At 53.3% G+C, this 16770-nt stretch overlaps 5 protein-coding genes across 5 annotated transcripts; 3 read left to right on the top strand and 2 right to left on the bottom strand.

The window, feature by feature from the left end:
• Window positions 1-8: 8 nt before the first annotated feature.
• J4E86_006915 (uncharacterized protein) lies at window positions 9-4659 on the top strand (the record flags this gene model as incomplete). Its single annotated transcript, XM_051447437.1, has 2 exons — window positions 9-237; window positions 287-4659. The coding sequence occupies 2 exons, from the start codon at window positions 9-11 to the stop codon at window positions 4657-4659; spliced, it is 4602 nt and encodes a 1533-aa protein (XP_051301922.1).
• A 2415-nt stretch (window positions 4660-7074) lies between these two features.
• J4E86_006916 (uncharacterized protein) lies at window positions 7075-8842 on the top strand (the record flags this gene model as incomplete). The annotated part of the gene is made up of 2 exons (XM_051447438.1): window positions 7075-7400; window positions 7450-8842. 2 exons carry the CDS (start codon window positions 7075-7077, stop codon window positions 8840-8842), a joined length of 1719 nt encoding a protein of 572 aa, XP_051301923.1.
• A 553-nt stretch (window positions 8843-9395) lies between these two features.
• On the bottom strand, window positions 9396-10616 carry J4E86_006917 (uncharacterized protein; the record flags this gene model as incomplete). Its single annotated transcript, XM_051447439.1, has 2 exons — window positions 9396-10154; window positions 10470-10616. The coding sequence occupies 2 exons, from the start codon at window positions 10614-10616 to the stop codon at window positions 9396-9398; spliced, it is 906 nt and encodes a 301-aa protein (XP_051301924.1).
• A 560-nt stretch (window positions 10617-11176) lies between these two features.
• J4E86_006918 (uncharacterized protein) lies at window positions 11177-12739 on the bottom strand (the record flags this gene model as incomplete). Its single annotated transcript, XM_051447440.1, has 1 exon — window positions 11177-12739. One exon carries the CDS (start codon window positions 12737-12739, stop codon window positions 11177-11179), a length of 1563 nt encoding a protein of 520 aa, XP_051301925.1.
• Window positions 12740-14437: 1698 nt separating this feature from the next.
• On the top strand, window positions 14438-16045 carry J4E86_006919 (uncharacterized protein; the record flags this gene model as incomplete). Its single annotated transcript, XM_051447441.1, has 2 exons — window positions 14438-15143; window positions 15171-16045. 2 exons carry the CDS (start codon window positions 14438-14440, stop codon window positions 16043-16045), a joined length of 1581 nt encoding a protein of 526 aa, XP_051301926.1.
• Between the last annotated feature and the right edge of the window lie 725 nt (window positions 16046-16770).

The raw sequence follows: 16770 nt of genomic DNA on the forward strand, positions 1-16770 counted from the left end.
CCGCCAACATGAGTATCAATCCGGCCCTCCCAGGGCTCTTACTATACAATCTTGCAAATCCCATGGCTTTGCTATCGGTACCCCCCGAGCATCTGCACTCTGGTCTGGCAGCTCAGCTTGCCGACGCGACAGCGCGCGCCGACGCGGTAGAAATGCGCCTTGAGCGCCTTGAGCCGCTGGCCGATGAGGACGCGCAATGCCTGCCTGCACTACAAGCCGAGGCAAAACGGCTCACTGGTCCGTCCCCTCTTCGTACTCCTCTGGCGTGTTGCTAACATAAACCCAGAGCGAAAACCTTTTATGAGCGAGATAGATCGCTTTCGCGGCTACATAGACCCGCTATGGGAGGAGTCGGTAAGGTTTGCTGAAGCGGCTTTCCGCCATGCTGGCATATATCACGAAGAGTGGCCTCTCGTCTCTGCAGAGACCGACGTGCAAGATGCCAAAAGCTGGTTCACTGAACGCGCTAATGAATTGAGTGATGGTATCACCTCAGTGCAGAACACTGCAAATGAGGCTGCCGTGACGGCGCAGAAGACTGCTGTCGACGCTGCTCTTGCAACCCAGAAGCAAGAGCTTGAAGGCAAAGCTGGATCAGCCCAGGTGACTGCCATTCAGATTGCTCTTGCGGCCCAGAAGGATGGTCTCGAATCCAACGCCGACCTATTGCAGCAAGCTGCCATTAAGATTGCTCTGGCAACCCAGAAAGATGACCTTGATTCCAAGGCTCAATCGGCGCAGGACACTGCCATCAGACAGGCTCTGGCAGCCCAGAAGAGTGACCTTAATTCCAAGGCTCAATCTGCGCAGGACACTGCCATTGAAAAGGCTCTGGAAGCCCAGAAGAAACACCTTGAGTCTGAGGCTCGTTCAGCGCAGAAAGATGCCGTCGAAGAGGCTCTCGCAGCACAAAAACGAAAGCTTAAAGACGAGGGTAAGTCGACGCAGGATACTGCTGTACAAAAGGCTCTTGCAGCTCAACAGAAGGAGCTTGCCTCCACGGCTGCGTCAGCGCACAAGACTGAGCTTGAAAAGGCTCTTGCTGATCAAAAGAAGGATCTAGAATCAAAGATTAATCCAATCTTCAAGGCAAAACTGGCCACCCAGAAATCAGATCTTGAGGCCAAGGCTAAGTCTGCACTTGATGCTGCTGTAAACACCGCACTTGCGGCCCAGAAGAAGGATCTTGAATCCAAAGCCAAGTCGGCCCAGGATGCTGCACTCAAGGCGCAAAAGCTGGCTAGTGACGATGAAGCTGCTAAGGCTCAGAACTCGGCGCTCAAGGATCAGAAAACCAAACTGACCGATTTTCGTGACCGGCAGCAAAGACGCAGTCTTGAAAGCCAGCAAGAGCGGCTCGATACCTTGGCCGCCAACGACAAGAAAATAGCACTTGATGCTCAGGAGAAGCTGCTCAAATCTCAAGAATCTGCGTCCAAGAAGGTTTGGGGGGAGAAATATCGACAAGAAATGAAAACATGGCTGGCGGGTCACAAAGAACAACAGGCCAAGTTGCATGAAAAAGCATTGGCTAAGCTCCAAGCGTCGCTTGACGCTGAAAAGGCTGATCACACCCAGCTGAAGACCGCCCATGAGAGGCTCGAGACTGACTACAAGCAGCTGAACGGTGACAACGCACTCGATGCCGGCCATAGTCTACAAGAAATGGGATTAGCGCTAGATTCAGCCACCGAACGAGCAAGAGATCTTGCGCAGCAGCTGAAGAACGCTCAGCGCAAAATTGACGCGGCCCAGGACGCCACCGCCGAAGCGTTAGATGAGAAGGATCTTCTCGAGGATGCTCTGCTAGAAGAGCTGCGAATAGCTTCTGGCAAGCTCAACACTACTCGGCAACAACGCGACGCTGCTATCGTAGAGATCAAAGGCCTCGAAGCCGAGCTTGCTGTCGAATTCGACTACAACGTGGACAAACACCGCGAAAACGCTGACCTATATGGTCGCTTCATGGAGCGGACTGGCGAACTTGCAAGATCGCAACAAGCTCATCGGCGGGAGCTCATCATGGCAAACGAGACTGCAACCAATGCTCTTGCTACCAAGGAGACTGAACACGAGGAGGCTTTGAAGGAACAGAGAGCTGAACATGAAAAGCAGCTCACTGCTAAGGATACTTACTGCAATGAAGTTTTGCACAGCCAGAAAGAGACGCATGACAAGACGCTGCGCCAGAACACAGAGGCTCACGAAGAGGCGGCCAAAAAGGCATCGAAGGCCGCTGACGAGAAATACGCGACTCTAGAGTCATCTCTGAGTGCGAAGGAAAGCACCCACAAAGAGGAGCTTAGTAAGGCTCAACAGGCCCTTATAACGGAAGAAGGCAAGTTAGAGGAACTTCGCCAATCATCGAAGCGAGAGCTAGATACTCAAGCTAGCACCTACGAAGAGAAGCTTAGTAAGGCTCAACAGGTCCTTATAACGGAAGAAGGCAAGTTAGAGGAACTTCGCCAATCATCGAATCGAGAGCTAGATACTCAAGCTAGCACCTACAAAGAGAAGCTTAGTAAGGCTCAAGAAGCCCTTACAACAGAAGAAGGCAAGTTAGAGAAACTTCGCCAATCGTCAAGGGAAGAGCTAGATGCTCAAGTCAACACGCACAAAGAAGAGCTTGGCAAGTCGCAAGAGGCTGTTGCGATAGAACAAGGCAAAGTGGCATTACTTGATGCTGCTGCTACCAAAGATGAAGGCACTATCCTCTCTTTGAGGGCTGATCTTACAGCTTCGGTGTCTAGGTACCAACATTTGGACCGTCGCACTACCCATGAACTGGCTGAAGGTCGCCGTCAAAAGCTGTCACAAGCCTTACGCCATGCGGAAACCTTGGTGATACTACAGGAACGACTTGATTTTGCCGAAAATCACCTCATCAGCGCCGACAACTCAGTCGCGTTATGGAAGAAGAATTTCCAATCACTGAGAACCGAGGCAGCTGAAGTGATGCGCATCGTCGCGCAGTTCGACTCCCCGAAGTTTGCGATCACGCCATGTAAGGGTACGGTCTTGCAGCGTGTGACACACCTGCTTAGCAGCAGCCATGCTGATACTGAGATGCGCATGTCGCAGTTGCTCGAGGCGCTTGTAGCGTTCACCAGTGCTTGTTTCGACGACATGGGGCTTACTCATACAGAGTGGCCTCTTCTAACAGCCAAGAACTGTCTCGAGGATAGTGCTATACACGGCTGGCTTGGTAGCCGCCTATCAGAGCTGTCCACAGGCGCAGAGAGTAACCTTCTCGCCCAAATGGTAGTGATTCAAGAAGGCCAGAGGAAGTTCGCGTCACTGCGCGCATCAGCATGCGAGTTCGCAGCAGCTGCTATCACTAGAGCCGACGCCAGTCAGCCGCTAACGCTCTTGGATGAAACCTCATCTGTCGAAGAACTCGCGCAACACTTCAAGAGCTGCCAAGCAAGCCTGGAAATTGCTTGCGTAGACAAAGCGCTAAGACATGATCACGCCGTCAATGACGCTCTCAACCGCGTGCACCAGGGTGTAGCAAAGATGCTCGGCGTTGCCGGCATCGATACAGCGAGCTGGACACAGCTCGCTACGTTGACTGACATTGAGCATATCAGTAAGTGGTTCTCGTTGCGGTCACACGAGCTGCAGGACGAGCTGGATTGTCGACTCATGATCAGTCATGCGGATTCCGCACGCGCAGCACGCTCAGTAATGGATCCGCTCTCGTGTCTTGTCGATATCATTCTTCATGACATCTCGGGGAATACCCCACAGTACGAGATGATGAGCATCGCGCTCACTGAGCAGGATATCATTGACTGGACAGAGTCTCGCATGGCGGAATTGCAGACCGCCAACAGGGACAACCTCTTCAAGCTGGTCGATAACATCTTCGCGTCAAGTGCTTTGAACAAGCCTCAGAGGCCAGTCGGTCTTATCGACTATGCGACGCTCACTCGGTGGCTCGGAGACCGCGTTCTGGACATCAACAGCCACCATCAGCAAATGGACGCTGCGATTGATGCGGCCAACGATGAGGCTATCAAGCTCGTATTGAGACTAGGTGCCGATCTTTCCGTTGTCATACCGGATCACAACAGCGCTTCGTGGCCCGAGCTATGGAAGGATGTATCCACGCATCTGCATGGCGAGATCCAGCATGCGCATGACGCCCAGCGCACATTCCAGGTCGGTATCCTGGAGGCTGCAGAATCATTCGCAAAGGCTGTCTTTGACGCCCAAGGCATCTCTCACCGATGGCCTGAACTGAATTCGGAGGACTTGACTTCGATCAAGACATGGTTCGCTTGTCGCGGCGATACCTTCACGCAGACGGTCAGGCGAGACAAGATCGCAAGGGAAAGCAAGATCTTCAAAAGTCTGCATCATTTCGCTCTCCTCGCCACCGGAGCTAAGAGCTTCCCTGTGAAGCTCGTAGCGGATTGCGATCTATCCGCATTCGAAAGCTGGTTGGCAGACCGCACATCCGAAGTTTCGGAGCGACTTCTCTTGGGAGAGGAGAAGACGGAAGCAGCACTCAATAATGCTAACGCGAGCTTCGAGCTCCAGGATCGGATGCGGGCGCGATGGGCCTCGGAAACAGAGCAGACACACATGCTTCGGGAGAGGCTGAGATTACTCGCCCAAAGATATCGAGTCCTGCTATCAGCGCATCGCAATTAGATAGGTGTAGATACGGAAGTCATCTGGTTGGTCTGGCGTACTCTGTTCCTTCGCCTTTTGGTGCAACTAAAGCCAGTATCGTGATGTAAAAAAAGCAGAGTGTCGTATACTGCAGTCAAGCGCACACCGGTTGCATGAGTACAAGAGACCATTCATGGATGCCTTTGCTTGCGACTAGCGGCGCTAGGGGGTCAACTAATCCACAGTACCCCAGGTCCTTTTCTCCACACCCCATTCCGCCCCATCCGAGGCAAGTAGACGCACACGCTGTCCCACGATTGTTGCGAAGCAAAACATACGCGCAAGTGTCACACAAACGGTGCTACACACTGGTCTTCCTGATGTCCCTTTTCGAACGACCACCCCATCCCCAGCTTTGAAAGCGACACTCACCACGGCAGCATCGCGCTTCGCGGAGGTGGCCTGAACCTTTCCCAAAGCAGGATGCCATCCGACATGCGGGAAGCCTTCGCGCTTCTCGACTCAGGCAGATGGTGGAAGGAGGCTCAAAAGAGGCGGTACATTAGGCAAAAGAAACGGCAGTCGGTTCGTTCATCACGGGACTACATCATTCATTGGTGGATCGGCGTCTCTCTGGGGTCGAAGCATCTCCACAGCCGGAGCAAAGCCGTCCGAAGCAATTTGTATAAGAGGTCGCGCTCCCCACGGGGTGGAACGTCTGTTTGGCTCTTTTCAGAACGACGGCGACATGTTGCTATCAAGCTTAAGAGAAATGGCTCTTTGGCATTGGTGCGCTCAATCGAATGGTTGAGACTGGTACGTATTTTTGCTTGTTTGGTCACATCACGCATCTTTCTGTTTGCGGTTGGCACCCCCATACTCACACCACCCACGGGGTACCTGTCTACTATAGCACGGAGTCAAGGCTAACCATCGTAGACGTGTCTGGAGACTCCATCAACGTGTCTCCCCACATGCGCACCACAACCGTCATCCCACATACTGCCGTTCCCAACATCCGGTAACCCCTCGGTCTCCCGAACATCACCCGGTCTCACAATCTCGACGCGAAAGCGTGACCTGGATGTCGGCACCTGTCACATTGCTCATCTCACGATGCTCTCGCATTGATCCACACGGACCCGTATTTCTCAAAAACTTCAGGACTCTTGGCTCAGGATTTTCACGCTTGGATGCACGTAGCGGGCCGCTAGCGCTGCAACCTCGGAGTCGGAGATGAGGTTTTTATCGCGCGTCGGCCAAGACCGGCGTTTGCTGGGAAACCTGCCAAGTTCGTACCGCCGACACCGAGGATGCGCTGCCAGCGATGAAAAATCACGGTGACGTAGAGGTGGACATCTGACGTCGCAAGTCTCGATTTACCGCGCTCCGCGAAGAATTTGGATATCCCGCAGGGACTGTCACCCCCGGTTTTCTAATGCAGAAGCTCTGGCGCACCAGTTACCGGCTACTAGGACGAAAAACGTGCTGCCCTAGCTCGAGAACAACCTTTTCGTTCCGGCTACCCTCCAATGGCGACCAGATGGACTTGTCACCGGTGTGAACGATCCAACGCGACTTGAGGCTCTGCGGAAGCTAGCGAGTGCCGTCACGTCCGTGCGTACACGGCTTGCATATTGTCCAACGATATGAGGCACTTGTCAGCCTCGTCTGCACTATAGACGCGTCTATGCCCCTGCATAAGGAAACATCCCGGGTAGCTCCAAGCTATCTCATAGGCCGGCTGGATGAAGTCTAACATTGGATACTCAGATGGAGCAGTTCGCCGATACTGAAGCGCACCCCATCATCACCATCCACAATGGCCATGTAAGGGGACACCGTTGGAGCACGCGATACTGGAGTCACTGGGGCAAGATCACAAACTATACGACCCCGTATACGACCCCGAGGAGTAATCCACCAGAACCAGAAGGGTGGTATACTTGCAACAGCTGCAGTGGGCCGATCGTTGCACTATCAACTGTCTGTGCTTCTCGGCGTGTCCAGCAACCATTCCGATACTACGCGATGAAGAAAATTCATGACCGGCAGCCCTCCGGCTCGAGCGTGCTCTTGACAGGCTGCCCCGTTGCCAGCTCCAGCTCCACGATGCGATGTCATCATACCTCCGTTGTCAGGGCGCTCGTGCGAGCATATCTCCTTTCGCCTCCATGGCTAGGGCGTTCTGGAAAATGTTAGTCGGATGGGTATGCGGATGAGACTGACACTGGGGCTCCACTGTCAATAGACCCTACGAACCCGTCTCCGCATGCATTTTCTGCTATTTATACGGTGCAGCCTTCTCCTCACAGCCCACACTGGTCTCCTCTTCTCCAGCTTCTCTCCAGCTCACTTTGTTTGAGACGTATACCCCGCGCTGCAGACCAGCTCGACTTTTGCTCGATACCCTTTTGTTTTTCTCTATTGATTCCTAATTACCACGCGCCCAACATGACGGTCATGTCGCGTTTCTTCAAGAAGAAGGCGACCGAGGAGGAGATCCACGAGAAGGGAACACCCAACACCGCCACTCCTGCGGACACACCTCCCAGGGGAAACTCTGAGACCGTCCAGGCTGCGGATCTCGAGCCCAAGGGCCGCGTGCCTGCCATTGCCGTTATCCTCGGTGCTTGTGCCAGTATCGGTGGATTCATGTTCGGATATGAGTCTGGACAGATCTCTGGTTTCCTAGAGATGGACGACTTCAAGGCGCGTTTCGGCGGTGAGAACAACGAGTTCTCTGCTGTCCGCTCTGGTGCCATTGTCGGTCTTCTTGCGTAAGTCCTTTCCTCCGCAACGCGATGAACGCGTCTAACAATCTCCCAGTGTCGGTACTCTCTTCGGATGCTTAGGCTCAGCTCCTCTCGCTGATACCTTCGGTCGTCGTCTTACCATCTCCGGTTCCGCCTTCTTCTACATCATCGGTGTCATTATCGAAATTACCAGCAAGGACGTCTGGGCTCAATTCGCTATGGGTCGCTTCACTGCCGGTCTCGGTATCGGGGCTCTTTCCACCGTTGTCCCCATGTACCAATCCGAGTCGATCCCCAAGCGCATCCGTGGTGCCACTGTCTCCTCTTACCAACTGTTCATTACACTCGGTATCTGGACCGCATACATGGTCAACTACGGCACGGAGAAGGACTACGTCAACAGCGCTCAATGGCGCATTCCCAACGGTCTTTCCGCACTCTGGGCCATCATCCTCGGTAGCACCATCCTCCTTCTCCCCGAGTCCCCCCGCTACGCATACCGCAAGGGCAAGGTCGACGAGGCTCGCATGAACATGGCCCGTCTCAACGGTGTCGACCCGCACAGCGCCTTCATCGACGCCGAGATTGCTGAGATCCAAGAGAAGCTCGAGGCTGAGTCTGCTGGCGGCGACCACCCATGGCACGAGATCTTCACCGGCCCCCGCATGCTGTACCGCACTCTGCTCGGTATGGTCCTCCAGGCCGGTCAGCAGTTGACAGGTGCCAACTACTTCTTCTACTACGGCACAACCATCTTCTCCGCCACCGGCCTCTCCAACTCATACGTCACCTCCATCATCCTCGGAACCGTCAACGTCGTCGCTACCATCTTCGGTCTCTGGGTCGTCGAGAATGTCGGCCGCAGAAAGGCCATGATGGTCGGTGCTGCCTGGATGGCCATGTGCCTCTTCATCTACTCCTTCGTCGGTCACTACGCCCTCGACCAGAACCTTCCCCAGAGCACGCCCGCTGCCGGAAACGTCATGATTGTCTTCACCTGCCTGTTCATTGCCGCGTTCGCCACTACCTGGGGCCCCCTCGTCTGGGCCATCGTCGGAGAGTTGTACCCTGCCCGCTACCGCGCTACCTGCATGGGTCTCGCCACTGCCTCCAACTGGCTCTTCAACTTCATCATCTCCTTCTGCTCTACCCTCATCACCGACCGCATCGACTACTTCTACGGTCTCGTCTTCGCCGTCTCCCTCGTCCTGCTCTTCTTCGTCGTCTACTTCTTCATGATTGAGACTAAGGGCCGCTCCCTCGAGGAGATCGACACCATGTACATGATTCACGTCAACCCTATTACCAGCGCCAAGTGGGATGCGTCGAGCTTGGCTAAGGACGGCCTTGTCGACACCGACAGGCTGCACATGGGTCCTGGTGGTCGTAACTTCAGCAAGGCCGAGCAGGCTGGTACCCACGGTGGTATCTTGGAGCCGGCTGAGCGCAACGAGAACCAGGTCTAGATGGCTGGTTGTGGGAATGAGGCTACGACGGAGAAGATGTGTTCACGCTTGGAGTGGACTGTGACGGCCTAAAATTTTATCAGTTGTAATTCAGTATGAGTGTCCGTATGTAGGACAGGAAATGGGATGCCGATATAGTGCATGCCCTCAATACATTATCATCAAATCACTTGCAGTCTTCTCATGGTGCATGAATGCTTTTCGTGTTGTTCTCGTATCTCAGCCCAGACCTTCGACTACTTCGTCGAGTTCTGTTCGCCTTCCTAATACCGCAAATATCTCCGACACTTTGATGCCACTCCTCTCCCTTCTCAGGTAGTCCATCCAGACGGTTATATTGCAAAAGCCGAATCCGAGTGATGGTTACACCCTACAGCGCAAGTTCCAGGCCGCTATGATACACAACGGAGTCTATGTAGTCAGCAAACGAGTTTGTAACTCCAAGAACTTTCTCGAGGGCATACCTGTAGTAGTGGATGCACCCTTCGCAAAGACATCAGCGTCTACCCTCTCCGATCGAGAACCCGCACTTCACCAGCGCGACCCAATGTCTCTAGATGCCCTCGCGTTGCCACTTCTCGAACTCTCGGGTGCAGATCTTGAGACGTTCTTCACCATATATAAGTACGAATGTCCCACTGAAGTCAGGACAGGTAACGTGGCAAGACCCTTTACCAGGAAATATGCGGATGTGACTGGGGATTGGATCTTGCGGACTGCGTGGATTGCTGAAGACGGCGATCAGACTTGGAGCCCGAGGTTTAAAAGCATGGTCCGTGTGCAGATACCTCGCATACAGGATGGTGTCGGCCAGGACGAGCCAGTGGACGGCGGATTCGGTACAGCTGAGTGAATTGACGTATAGGTGAATCGTCATGCAAGGATTTGACGCGCCGTATGGCCTTAATGCTTCTACGTCCCAGTCCCACGAGCTCGTATATTTTTTGCGACGCATCATTCGATCAGTCAGTGTGACTTTCCGAATACACTGCTGCTGACTGGCCGAACATGTATCCAGGAAAGCAACAAAGCTTTCGACCTGCCGCTCGGAGCGCATAGCGAGATCGTTGAGTCCCAGTCCCAGACCCTTGGTCTCGTGATATAGCTGGCGACAGACGTATTTGAGGCGGTTGGATTCGACCCAGTGTTCGTAGAGTCGATGGCCTCTGAAGCTCTTCGGGTGAGTCTCGATGAGAAGGAGGCCTTCATCTTCGGCGAGTGCGTACTCGTAGATTTTATCGCGGAGTTCTCTCGGTAGAGCGAGTAGGCGGTTTGGGGCTGACAGTGGTGCTGAGTCGCCCGTGGCGAGTGGCTGTGGGGGTGTGGAGCGCATGATGAGTGTCTGTGACGGGAACACTCAGCAGTGTGAGGGTAAGGTGAAGCGGAGAGGTGAGTAAAGTCGGAGTGTTGTTGTTTAGCAGGGACAGGGACTAGTCCGCTCTGGGGCTAGGCAGACCCTACAGCTCGCGAACACATCTCGAGGACAAAGCGGCTGTATCAGTGACCTCACTGCGAGAGTGAAGGGGAATGCATCAAATTAGAACAGTCTCAGATGGGTCGTGTAGTATGACTGTAACGATGCATGCCCCATGCAGGTGGAACCATTGAGCGGTAGAGCTGTCAGTACCTGTGTAGCCGCGACATGACCTCGATACTGTTCTCCTACCTTCAAGGTGCGAGACGCTATCGAATCACGATCATCGCCGATTTTGACATGCGTCATTTTGGCCTTCTGGGCGTTTAGCACTCGGTATGGTAACGTTTCGACGATCATGGCGATTGTTTACGCTCTTTGCTTACACCGCGGAACTACGCAGCCTCTGCATCTATACTGGCTATCTTGACCGGACAGCATGCTATCTTAGTACGGCTTCCTCTGATTATACACAACAGTTGTAGCATGCTACATACGTATATAATCAAGACGCTTTCCCGCTTGCGTGCTCTTCAGTAGCCAAAAGATATGCTGCACATACGCGCCAAGAGTGCTGCTCGCTGAACTGGTTAAATACTTCGATCGAACACTCAATCGTTATTCTAACCTAGGGACGAGCTTAGAGATCTAGTCTATAACGCTCTCAGCTCTACTGGAAGGCCTCTTAGCCTTCTTTGTAAGTTGTCTTAATACTCTCGTCTGGCAAGATTGAAGTGAGCACCCAAGGGATCTACATCATGTTCATAATGATATTCTATAAGAAACGAGAGAGTCACTAGAATCAGGCCGAGGTGTGAAAGAGGTGTCTCTATTGATTAACCTATGAACCCGCTGTCTACACAGCATGTCCCCTCATAATGTTGCGGCATTGCCGGCGTTGTAAGCTGAATCTTCGTCGTTCAGCGTTTGGCAATCTCGTTGCCTAGTCTGTGGCGTTCCTCAATTTGTGCTTCATCTTCAGGGTCTAGTTTACCCCCTTTGTCCTTGATGATGCCGACAGTTGCTTTGACCTCGTCGGCCAGAACCCGAATCTTGGCAATTTTTTCATTGCCCTGCGCTGTGCGTTCGTTCGCAGCAGCGATCTGCTTCTTGAACTCACCTTCATAGAGAGCCTTACGGCGCTCCAGCTCGACGTCACCGTTTGCCTCATAGTCGAGATTCATCCGAACCCACTCTCGCTTGCGCTCCCAAAAGTCTTGTCGCTCCGCATCTGATTTCGTTGACAGGAAAAGGCTCGATGTGCTCTTGCCTGCCCAATCGATGTTGAGGCCGCCATTCACAGTGTATGCGCGCAAGAAGCGACTGAAGATGATTTCGCACAACTGTCCCATTTGCGGGTCCACGATCAAGGCGATGACGTAGAACTTCAGGCTGTACAAGCCAGGCCACTGCACTGCGCAGATGTCGCTTACCAGCAGACTGAGCCAGCTAGCCGAGTTTCGGCTTTCGTGGCCCTTTCGCCTGTTCGTAGCATTCATTGCGTATCCGACATACTGCATTGGCGGTGCTAGACCGATTCCCTGGCTTCGACAGTGGTTTATGCGAGCCCGACCAGCTGCAATCCAGGCGCGAAGACATTTCGCTCGGCTCTCGGAAAATTCGTTGGCGCTTGTCTGGAGGTGGCGACGGATGCCGTTTTCGCTGTCTTCGAGGGACCAGCCAGTGTCGCCCTGGGAATTCATCGTCTGGGAGCTGTTGTCAATGTCTTCGTCAGCTACGCTATCAATATCGTATGCTTCCTCGGCATGCAGCACATCACGTCCGCAGTAGCGCTCAGCGATATCTAACATCTGCTCATAGTGGTCAAGCGACATGGCGCTTCCATTAGTATCTGTGAGGGGCCGCACATATACAGAAGGATGAAATGAAGCGCGGTCTCGCAGCTTGTCAATGTACGAAGCGACGTCAGTGCCATCGCTCTGACTCTTTTGGTAAGCAAGATCAATGTTGCCAGCAATTGCCTCAATGAGGACCTGCTCGTTCATAGAGCAGAAGTACGAGTCGCAGATGGATTGCCATACGGTCTTCATTCCCGGATCTTGCTCCAATACTTCGCTCAGAGGTGAACCTGATGTGCGCTCGTCGTCGAAGCCCGCTAAGATCAGCGGCAAGAACCCGCTTGTCGGGATATCCAGGGCGAGTCCTACATAGCGGTCGACGTCAATAAGCGCCATTCCAGGCAGCTCAGAGGAGTCGATGTCAGCAGCTATGAGACCAGTGGGGCCACTCGGTTTCGCATTGCGCGGCGCAGCTATGTGAGCGCTTGGGCTGTATTGAACAGCCTGTCTTCTGTCGCGCACGCCAGCTGGGAGGGGGCTTGCTACACTACCGAGCATGGCTTGAGTGCCATGGCCTAAACTTTGTTCAGGCAGAGAGGATTCATCCCGCACTGTCTGCGAGTCGTCGCGGTACGTCTGCGTCTCATTGTCGTCGCGAAACGAGCTAGAATCTTGCCCAGCCATGATTGCGATCGGGTGCGAATCCCGATTCGCAATTTGCTGTGATGATATGCACGCCTGTTCAGTGTGCTATCGCACCGAGTTTTGCAACTGTTTGGCGTTGTCGCGGTGTCGTTGCGATGGTCACCTGGGCAGTCAAGAGGACGGGCTAGCGATGGGGCGCGTCGCTTACGGGGCGTGGGGGCCTCGGTGGGTCCGCCATCACATTAGCTAATGCGGCGCTCGGGATACAGTGCGACAGTGCAATGCAACGACTGTTATCAGTGGTGCAACAACAACGAGATTCGCATTCCTCCAGACCGCGTGGAAGTATTATACTTGTTTTACATAGAGATCATATGCTCGGTGTGCACACGCATGAATGCAGTCGCACTATGGGGACATCGCGAATGTGTGGGTAATCATGGGCGCATCGCCAGTGACGTTGACCGCTCCAACGTAGAGACCAGACTCCATTAGAGATGTGTATGCCGTAGAGTAGATGTGTCCGTGATTTGATTGCGATTGCAGTATCGCTTTGCCTGCACCCGCAATGAAAAGTAGTCTTGCATTAGTACCTGCGTATGGCCCACACTGTATATATCGGTGCAACTCCCAACTCTGATGCACCACACAGCTCCTGATACGATTTCTCTTTCTTGGGTGCGTATAGGCTGATTGCGAGTGTTTGCTATGAAAAACATAGCTGATTAACTGTTGCACCAGCTTATACGCTGTTCTTTGATGTCTGGACAGCGTTTAACAAGTATTTAGTGTTTTGCAGTGCTTAGATTCTCACGACACTGCACAAGACTGCGTATATAGTTGGTACCTTGCGTTGGAAAAATTCAAAATAGAATACAACAACATAGTAAGCTCTGCACTATAGCATAATGTCTGTGTTTCTAAGTAATTTAGATCAAACAATAGTGCAACTTCTACAAGTATAGAACATTTTAAGTATTCTAATAGATTTTGATATGTATACGTCTAGAGTACTTATCTCTTATGTGCACTAAAGATAGACTTCTAGACTATTGTTGCACATTAGGTAGTATAATGTTTACTTAGAATATAGCTTTCTAGGATAGTGCAGCAAGTAGGAAAGCTACTTTACTTCTGTTAACTACACAGATACGTTTCTACAAACACTCAAAGTGCTGTGAAAACACTCTGCATGTAAATGCATGCTGCGTTGTTGTTGCGAAATAGAATGTAGGTAGGGTGTGCTCAGAGATGCTGTACGACTCCTTTTTTACATGTTTTGACAAAAGACAGTAGTGCAGCAGGGTTCAGGAGTCGCATCTGATTACTTTATGGTTTATATTACTGATGTCAGTCGTGCGAGCTTCTATTCGAAAGTTCTAAGCCTGTGTGAACGAGAATGCGTGTTGAAACGCAAGAAGACTCCAACAAGTGCGTGGTCGAGGGAACGGAACATCTAAACTCAGTTCGTAGCAGCCGACGCAACTCACTGTGCAACAGGCGCACGCAGAAGCTGTCCTTTGCAATAGGATACTTGCACCTGAAATACAGCAACAAAAAGAATTCATCGGTGAAGTGAAACGCTACCGATGGTGCGCAGTCGCGACATGTAGTCAAGAATGAGGGTGAGCACGTGATTTTCACACTAGCGCCTTGGCCAAACAAAGGCGACTCTGAAGGTCAGCGACAACAAATTTTTTGACCTGAGCACCGACATCTCACACCGCTGCACACACCATGATCGACACGAACATGGCAGACGCTTCGCAGCAACAATCCGGCTCCGGCCTTGGTAACAATGGCGATCGCTCGCCCACTGAGAATCGACCTGGCAATCCACAACGTGGACATACCGCGGAGGGTTTCCGCCCGACTGACGCGCTGTCTGTCTTCAAAGACGCAGGCGTGAAGAAGTACCACACGGCTTGTATCGCATGTGGCCAAGTAGCGAACCTTTCGCACCGCAGCCGTTGGCGCAACTGTCGAGGTGGCTGTCCTCTGGACGCCACCCATAACCATCCCGGGAAACCCTGCCCTCTCTTGATGCGGGTTGCCAACGAGGACTGGTGCTTCAAGCATGCCGGAGAAACTCTGCATGATGAGCGTGACGCAGCTCGTGACCCGGATCACAAGGAGCGCGCAGAACAGCGACGAGAGCAAAAGGCCAACGCGCCCAAGCCCAGTTCCCCCTGGCCGACTCAGCAGTACGGCGGTTCTCAAGGCCAGTGGCAGGCTCCTCCGCCAGGCCCTCCTCATGGCAATTGGCAGGCTCCGATGGGACCTCCTCGATACACCAGCAACCAGAGGCCTGCTCAAGGTCGGCCCTCTGGTAACTGGCAACAGCCTGGCTCTTATGCCGGCTATCCAGACAGCAGCTACGGCGCTGAGTATGAGACATACGGCCCTCAAGGTGGCTTTGCTGACCCTAGGCATGCGTACGATGGTAGGTACCCAGCTCCAACCGGCCCAGTCCGCGGGCGCGACCCTCGTGAGCGGAGTCCGCCCAGGGAACTATTCCCATCCAACGGCAGCTACCGTGACCGAGCGCCTTCAACGGCACGCCCTACCCGTGAGGCGCCGAGCGTAGAATCGGTCAACGACCGCTTGGCCAAGATACTCGCACAGCGCAAAGCTGAATCTGGTCCTCCGTCTGCTCCAAAGACGCAACCACCCACACCGCCCACGCCGGCACAAGATGCCCAGGGCCAAGTACAACCAGATCTGGAACGCAGGGTCCAAGAGCTTGAGCAGCGCCATCAAGCTGATATGACGACAGTGCAGCAACAGGCGACTGCTATCGCGACGCTGCAGCAACAGCATGCAGAGCTGAGGCATGACCACAACATGCTGGTAGCTGAGCTCAAGAAAGTATTGGGAGGCAAACCCAATATGGCGACCGAGACGGTGCCCGAGACGGCGATCAAGCCAATGGCTGATCAGACCATGACAGACAGCGAGCTGTTCCTGGCGGATCAGCGTGCAAGGTACCCTAACCTGTTCATGAGCCAATACGCTCCAGCTGTGCAGCAAACGCTGCCATTGCATCAAGCGCAGCAACCGCTGCCGGAACAGCAGACTACTGCTAATGTGGAATCACAAATGCCGCCACCGCAGTTTCAACCTGCCCAACAGCCTCTTACGCAGGCTCATATTGAAGAAGCGGCAGAGGTACCGCTACCCCAAGAGTCGTCGCAGCCAGCACCTAGTCCTGCACTGCCAGGTTTCTCGGGGGGCTTCGAGGGCATGTTCGACTCCACGGGCGTCAATGTCTTCACCTACAAGCCGCCCGATGGCGACTCGCGTCCCAACAACGGCTATATTCCTCCGCCGCCGCGGAATGACTGAACGTGGGTGGAACGGGTTGAGGGCGGAGGCGGACGGTTGGGGGCAGAGGGTTTTCCTGCCATGTAGTTAGTATCAATGTAAAGAGTTTCGAGAAACATTGCTGCTCTTTCCAAGCACATGTGAAGCTTGCATAGTGGGTGATGTCTTGTTGGTTCGTATGTAGGGGGTGGATTAGGTGATGGATGAGGTTCAGACGGCGCAGGTTTGACGTCGCCCGGATTCTTGGCACATCGACCCGCGTTCCAGGTTCGCGCCGAGCTATGCATGCACCCACTAGGATTGACTCAATCTTCTACAACAACACGCTCACATCGCCCGTAGTCTTCGGTTCGCAGCAGAAAGAGTTAGTAGCTACCTGCCAGCTCTAGAAATTTGCCCGACATGTGCAGAAAGCTGCGTCCAGAAGCTTACGGCTGTGGCATCGTCTACGAAAACGGAGAACGCGGTTTCGTCGTTCAAGGTTGTCGCAAAGTCTTCCTTCTCGATAGCGACATCCTAGGACTTGCTTCCATAGTTTTGATACACTGCGCACGCAGATACCGATGACATGGATAGCCTTGTAAGTCCATGACTGCGCTTTACATGCTATGGTGGATATATACGAGAATGTCATGCTCCGCGGGAGTGACGTATATGCGGATCGTGACTTTGCAACTTTATCTACACCTTATGCAAGGCTAGAACTAAACACCCTAGAGGCTACTTTGGCGTTGGGTCGTCTAGTT

The sequence above is a fragment of the Alternaria arbusti genome, assembly GCF_024043155.1.
Source record: "Alternaria arbusti strain BMP 1465 chromosome Unknown scaffold_8, whole genome shotgun sequence".
NCBI classification, from domain to species: Eukaryota; Fungi; Ascomycota; class Dothideomycetes; order Pleosporales; family Pleosporaceae; genus Alternaria; species Alternaria arbusti.